Genomic DNA, 7,690 nt, shown 5'->3' with positions numbered 1-7,690 from the left:
CTAAGGGCTGGGATTGTGGCTCAGTTGTAGAGCACTTGCCTAGCATGTGTGAGGCACTGGGTTCGATTCTCAGCATCACATATAAATAAATGAATAAAATAAAGGTCCATCAACAATTTAAAAGTTATATTCTATAGCTTTTTATGTGCCATGCTACATCTCCTCTACTGTAATGAAGTACACTCTGCAATGCATATTAGTATCCCATGGCTACCAAGGGTGGCCTTTTATCCCTGACATTGTTTAAAATTGTCAGTGCTGGGCAGTAATAAACAGCGATGACTGTTGGTCAGTTTCATGACTGTTTTGGAATTCTCTACAAACAGCACAGCCCTTGTCAGCTGCATGAGGGTGGACCACTCACTCTGCAGGTCCTGTGTGTGCCACTGCTTGTCCCATTCAGAAGTAAGGAGAGGCAGGTCAGGCATGTCAAATAACCCTCCAAAGTTCATTTTAGAGGCTGCAAATCTAGGACTTCTGACTCCAACTCCAGTATTTTCTTACTACACTTCCTCTACCACTAAGACAGGACAGTTAGAACTTCTTCAAAATACAGTACTTGAATAATGATGGTGTATTTCTTGAACATTCAAAAATAGTTATTACCTAACTCTTACAAAATTCTAATCTAAAGCAGAGTCAAACCCTTACAATACAACAAACACTATTCTGAATTTTGCCCTGTCTCCCTTGGGGTCAAAAACACTAGGGAGATCACCTCTCACCTCTGCCTGTCTGGTCAGTCACCAAGCCCTGTTGATTCTACCTTCTAAATGTTGCCCACCCCAGCCCATCTCACTAAGGGTCTAACCTCACCAACTAACTCAAGTGTCTCTGACCTTCCCCTCACTGGTTTCTTCCCCTAAGTATTTAAATGTGCTTATCACAAGCAGAATGAAAGCAAACATCCCTGTTCCTTATCCTTTAGCTTGCTGTCACTCCTTGCTTCAACATTTAAGTTTCTAAATTTTCTACTCTCCACTCATTGTGTACATTTTCTCACCTTCTGTTTGCTATTCAACTCTAAGTCTGGTTTCTGTTTCACTACTCCTTGACCTGACTGTCAGGTCTGTCTCCACAAGGTTTATGCAATCTATGGTGGGTGCTGCTGCTTGCTACCTGCAGGCAAATATATTATAGTAGGAATGCTCACCCGCTTGGTGCTGAGCTCACCCACAGAGCCACTCAGTGAAGCTCTCAAAGCCTTCAGGCTGGGATCCAGTCCTGCCATTGTATGAATCCGGGTCCATCTTTCTTTCTCTATGAACTTGCATTGCTTATTGCTTCAAGTCCCCCAAATTCCATGAGTTGGGTCACCCTTCTCAAAACTCTCAAAAGTCACAAATTGCATAATGTTCTTCCTTAAGACAACATTTCTCATACTTCAATATGTGTATGAATCATCTGTGAACCTTAAAATGCAGATTCTCATCCAGTTGGCCTGGGGGGAGAAGTTCTATCAAATCCCCAGGTGATGCTAATACTGCTAAGTAGGAGGGCTACATTGTAACAGCAAAACTTACTGGCAAATCTATTCTAATTACTTGTTTGGATCCAGGTTTTACAGGTGAGTTCCCCTTTATCTCGTGACTTCTTTTAGCTCTGAAATACATGAGAATCCTGTTTTCAGGTAAAAGACAGAGATGACTTCAAGAGCACAGGTGGCTTTCTTGAGGAGAGCCTGGGAACGTTACCTTCCTCTCTCCACTGAAGACAAAAATATAAGGCTCATTAACACTCTCTCTTTCTCTCTCTCTCTCTCTCTCTCTCTCTCTCTCTCTCTCTCTCTCCAGACAAGCTTTGTGCCCTTTAACTGCTTCTTAGTTTTTACTACTCCCTAGCATTCCATCCATGGTTTCTTTCTTCATTTGATATTCTGTCCCTAAGCTGTCACACCATGGTTTTCTCTCTGTGGAGAGACTGATAACTCCCAAATCTCTAAATCCTGAGGTTCAGAGCTACAGTGCAGATTCACTACTGTAGAAGGAGCCCCTCTTCCCATATCCTCTATCCCCTAACTTGGTAACAGGCACCACCAACTAATAAGCTAGGAATCAGGAGCTAATCCTTGGCTCCTCATAATACACGTTTGGGCCTCTCTGTTGGTGCTCATGAGGTGGATGTCTGCAGATGTGACCAATATCATTCCTTTCCCTTTCTTTTATCAACAACACTGTCCTTTTCCTTTGGGAAACTACGCATCTCCTGTATGTGGTCCTGCTGGGACTGCCAGGAAACCAGCACAGAACCTCTCCCCAGGACCTGGGATCTTGAGAAAGGACATGAGGTCTGAAAACTGACTGAAACTGAAAGATGAGGTGCCCTGAGGAGAACATCCTCAATTAGTTCTGGCGCTCTCTACCCACAAATTTCTCTTGTTCTGGGGTTCAGAATCTTAAGGCAGGTTTAGATTCTGGAGCCCATCCTCAGGAATACTGGTAGTCTGCTAGGAAATCCTTATTTTAACAAGCCCACCACATCAGTGGTTCTCAAAGTGTGGTCCTTGGACCAGCATCATCACCACCACCCATTCAAACTCGTGGGCACTACCCCAGACCTACATCATCTGACACTCTGGGATTGAGGCCCAGTCCAGTCACTTGTGTTTTAATACACGTCCAGGAGATTGTGTTGCATGTTTTAAGTTTGAGAACCACTGGTTTGCATTATTCTGCCCCTCAAGTTTTTAAGGTTTCCGGATGAGGGCTGTTTCTCACTTCAGGTTCTAGATTCCTTTCCTACCTGCATATGCCAACACACCCCCATGGGAAACAAAGTCCCCTCACGAAGGCCTCCCCTAGGACGCCTGGTCCTGACAGGAGAGACTGACAACTGGGCTTTGATTTTTCTGGTCCATCATATATGCGGGCCGGTCTCGTTCCGGAGGAGGTCGACCAGGCTGGCACTCTGAATCTCAAACCAATGGCTGGGTAACCTAGGGAAAGGCGGTGTCAGGGGCCGGCTTTTCTGGGGTACTGGACTGGCGTCCCGCCCCGCGCTCCTGCGTAAACACGCGGTTCCCTCGGCAACGCCTGGAACTCACGTCAAAGGCTCCGCCGGGTCCCCAGCGACCGTCACCCCTCCAGCCCAGCCCGACTCCCCGCAGCGGCCGCTCCCCGGCCCGAGCCACCTCTCCGGCCCAGCAGCCGCCTCCCGGGTGCGGGATGAACAGATCCGCGGCCGCCGCGGGGCCCCATGGAGGAGCATCCGCGGCCGCCGCCGGCCCGCCCACCAGTGAGCATGGCCTTGCCGGGCACCCCACACCCCGGCGCCCCCTCCGCGGCCAGCTCGCCTGGCGGGACTTCCTCCGCCGCAACAGCGGCCGTGCTCTCCTTCAGCACTGTGGCGACCGCGGCGGCCGCGGCTCTGGGGAACCAGAGCGACGCCAGCGGGGGAGGCAGCGCTGCCGCTCTAGGTGGCGGCGACGACGGCGGCAGGCCCGGGGCGGCTGGGGCGGTGCGGGTGGCGGCGGCGGCGGCGAGGCCAGCGCTGGGCCCGGAGGCGGCGCCGCTGCTGTCGCACGGGGCGGCGGTGGCAGCGCAGGCGCTCGTCCTGCTGCTCATCTTCCTGCTGTCTAGCCTGGGCAACTGCGCGGTCATGGGGGTGATCGTGAAGCACCGGCAGCTCCGCACCGTCACCAATGCCTTCATCCTGTCTCTGTCCCTGTCGGATCTGCTCACCGCGCTCCTCTGCCTGCCCGCCGCCTTCCTGGACCTCTTCACGCCGCCGGGAGGCTCGGCGCCCGAGGTCGCCGCGGGGCCTTGGCGCGGCTTCTGCGCAGCCAGCCGCTTCTTCAGCTCGTGCTTCGGCATCGTGTCCACGTTCAGCGTGGCCCTCATTTCGCTAGACCGCTACTGCGCGATTGTGCGGCCGCCCCGGGAGAAGATCGGCCGGCGCCGCGCGCTGCAGCTCCTGGCCGGCGCCTGGCTGGTGGCTCTAGGCTTCTCCTTGCCCTGGGAGCTGTTTGGGGCGTCCCGGGAGCTCTCCGCAGTGCAGAGCTTCCACGGCTGCCTTTACCGGACCTCCCCAGACCCCGCGCAGCTGGGCGCGGCCTACAGCGTGGGGCTGGTGGTGGCCTGCTACTTGCTGCCCTTCCTGCTCATGTGCTTCTGCCACTATCACATCTGCAAGACCGTGCGCCTGTCGGACGTGCGCGTTCGGCCGATGACCACCTACGCGCGTGTGCTGCGCTTCTTCAGCGAGGTGCGCACTGCCACCACCGTGCTCATCATGATTGTCTTCGTCATCTGCTGCTGGGGTCCCTACTGCTTCCTGGTGCTGCTGGCCGCGACCCGGCAGGCCCAGGCCGCGCAGGCCCCTTCGCTCCTCAACGTAGTGGCTGTCTGGTTGACCTGGGCAAATGGGGCCATCAACCCTGTCATCTATGCCATCCGCAACCCCAACATTTCTATGCTTCTAGGGCGCAACCGCGAAGAGGGGTACCGGACTAGAAATGTGGACGCTTTCCTACCCAGTCAGGGCCAGGGTCTGCAGGCCAGAAGCCGTAATCGCCTTCGAAACCGCTATGCCAACCGTCTGGGGGGTTGCAGTAGGATGTCCTCCTCCAACCCAGTCAGTGGGGCAGGAGGTGACGTGGCCATGTGGGCCCGCAAAAACCCAGTTGTGCTTTTCTGCAGGGAGGGACCACCAGAACCTGTGACCGCAATAGCCAAACAGCCTAAATCCAAAACCGGGGATACCAGCCTCTAAAAGGGTTGGGATGGACAGCTTGTCAAGGCGAACTTCCACCCCTTCATTGAATGATAAAGAATTCCAGGGAGAATCTTGGATTTCATGCCAAACATTGAAAACTAAAGAGAGGGGGAGGGTTGCCACTTTCCCCAAACAACATAAAAACAATGTTCCCTTCTTCAGAAAGTGCCAAAAGGAATGCAAAATGCAAAATTAAAACAATCTAAGCCACACAACCAAGCATTGTGAACTTAAGTGCCAAAAATAAAAATGACATAAATAAAATTCACAATTACCGAAAAGCTCATATTACAGGAATCACACTGTGAAACAAAGCAAAAATCACTGAAGGCAACCAGTATTTGTTCAATACATAGTTACAGGTATGACTGGAGACCCTCAGAACTGCTTGAAGGCCCCTCTAAATCACCAGCATTGAACAAAAATCTTTAGTTTCTAGAACTTGCACCTCTGACACATGCTTAGGTGCTGGGGGGTGCTTAGGTTTGGGAGTAGAACATTCTTATCCTACACAAATTGGTGCACTTCTCCCCATCCTTGTACTCTCGCGTGGGAAATTTTAAATTCAGATCTTATTTTGAAACCATTTTGGAATTTCGAAAAGTTGGTTTATTACTACATAAAAGTTAAACATCTGAAGGGTGAATAACATAAAGAAATATGACTGTTTTTAAAAGTATTCCAAGATTATTCATAAAAATTAATGTCCCTTCCACCCTCATTCCCATGCCCCCACGACCCCGGTCACGTCCCAGGTCATGTCCCAAATATCTGTCTTGGGAAACTTGGAAGCTTACCCTTACTCTAACCTGCTTACTCTAGTTTATGATAACTTTAGGATGCCACTTTCAGAAGACTTTCACATTTTAAAAAGATAATAACTTTCATAGTAGAAAATCTTTTGTATTTTAACAAAAATCTGATTTTCTTTTGGTACAGCCAAAACTGTAATTTGAAGTCAAATTGATTGAATAAGGTGAGTGATGCTATTAAGTAACAAGACTGGGTTTACCATATGGTATTTAACTAATTGAAGATAATTCCAAAGAGGAATTCTAAAAATTGTTTAAGAAGTGACCACATTCCTGGAATAGTCAACAGAGCTTTCTAAGAGGTTCACGCTTTCCTACTTTGAACATTTGGGCATATATTTAAAAAAAAAAAAACAAAGTAGTCGATTGCCGCTTTATAGACAGTAAAATATCATTGTCTTTATTAGAAAGGAAGAATAGGTGTGAAACTATTATATGAAAGAAGGTATTAAAAACAAAGGTGTACATTTGGAGAGGTACCTCAAGCCTATTGCGGATGTCTTCAGAAATATGTGAGAACTGAGATACTTTTTACAATAATTCGAAAGCACAATTTAGGATTTATCTATATGAAATTTCTTACATTGAATGTCACTGTACACAGAATCATTTCCTCAGAATTTTAAAAGATGTTTTTCTGTTTTTTCTCTTTCCTTCTCTCCATCCTGCTCCTCTTTTCTTCAATATTTTGCAGCCTTAACTGATTTAACCTGGTATGAAAAGACATCAACTCACTATGAAGATTTCAATGTGAAATAGCCAGCAATTTTTCTTGTAAAGTATTTAAAGGTGTTTATTAGTGTTTAAGTCTTTGTGTGACTTTTGTAATCAAAGTTGGAAATACATGATTCCTGTCAGAGCAAAAACATGTTTTAATTTTTTTCCTGCTTCTCCGAGTATCATCACGATCAGAGGTTTATAAATTATCTGCATATATTTTGCTACACTCAATGTAGAACAAAGTAGATGAGTGTACATTGCTACACTCAATGTAGAACTAGGAATTTATTATCATAAAATATATACAGAGTTAATGCCACAGGGCGAGCATTTAACATGTATCTGTAGCATTGCTTGTTAAAGGAAAAAAAAAAAAGTGGGTATTTTTGGCATCATGTGAAAATAGAAGTCATTTATGGGATTTAGGGAGAAATGATAACGTGTTCCAATTATAAAACATACTATTGAAGAGGAATCAGCCACTATGAACAAAGAGCAGAAAGAGAGTAAGAGACCTTAGGAGGTGGCATGGTGTAAAGTAAGGTCTTGCCTGAGAAGAAAGGAAAGAAACAAACAAAAACAAACATGATGTGGAATAATCCTGCCTGGTCAATACAGGGAAAAATCCAAGACTGGGCATTCCAAGGTGTTAGCATGAAGGACTTCAAGGAAAAAAATTGTTTCCCCCTACTTCTTCAGTAGAAGGGAGTTTTAAGGAAGGAATGGGTTGTGAAGGAGACCATTCTGTTAGTGGCTCCAAGAATCTTGGTCAGCAATAATGGGAGGGAAGGAGAACATTGCTAGTAAGTTACTGAACAATTTACAATGTTAGTGTGTGTCTATCTTTTCATTTGAAGCTATGCAACTCTTCGGTGGCAGAACCAGAATTTTCACTGCAGTCTTAGTTGGGCCTCAAAGTGCCATGTTCCCTTATCTACCTTCTGGTCCCCCTTGAAAGACTATAGGCAGGGAAAGAAGGATGAGAATTTATGGTACCATCATCATCATCAATTACCATTTTGTTTTCAACTCTACATAAGTCAGTTTCCTCTGAGCTAAGGTTACTAAAGGACAGAAATCACAGTACCAGCCTGCAGAATGTTTACAGCCCAGCTGAGGACTTAGTGCTTTATAAGAATCATCCCTAATCAGAATTCCTAATTACTTCTGGGGAAGAAAAGGTACATTTTCAGAATAGGTTTTTAAAGAAGGACATGAATTTGTAAGCAAAAGATACTTAAATAAAGGTCAGCAACAAATCCCATGGAACCAATCCAGTTTCATATCTTGAATAAAAGGAGAGAGAATGATTCTCAAATAAATCTGAGACTTAGGCCTTTCCTCATGTCTACTATGAATGTGCAATTAATATGTGACTTCGTGTGAGAAGGAGAAAAAGAAGCTATGAAATATAGGGATGCATTAATTATTGCCAGAATATAATC

At 46.7% G+C, this 7,690-nt stretch overlaps 1 protein-coding gene across 1 annotated transcript; it reads left to right on the top strand.

Moving 5' to 3' along the window:
* Positions 1 to 3,061: 3,061 nt before the first annotated feature.
* Positions 3,062 to 6,382, top strand: Gpr135 (G protein-coupled receptor 135). Its single transcript, XM_047540778.1, has one exon. It carries the CDS (start codon positions 3,196 to 3,198, stop codon positions 4,708 to 4,710), a length of 1,515 nt encoding a protein of 504 aa, XP_047396734.1. The 5' UTR covers positions 3,062 to 3,195; the 3' UTR covers positions 4,711 to 6,382.
* The last annotated feature ends 1,308 nt before the right edge of the window (positions 6,383 to 7,690 follow it).

Source organism: Sciurus carolinensis, chromosome 2, assembly GCF_902686445.1.
Source record: "Sciurus carolinensis chromosome 2, mSciCar1.2, whole genome shotgun sequence".
NCBI lineage: Eukaryota > Metazoa > Chordata > Mammalia > Rodentia > Sciuridae > Sciurus > Sciurus carolinensis.
This window is presented reverse-complemented; position numbering and strand designations above follow the sequence as displayed.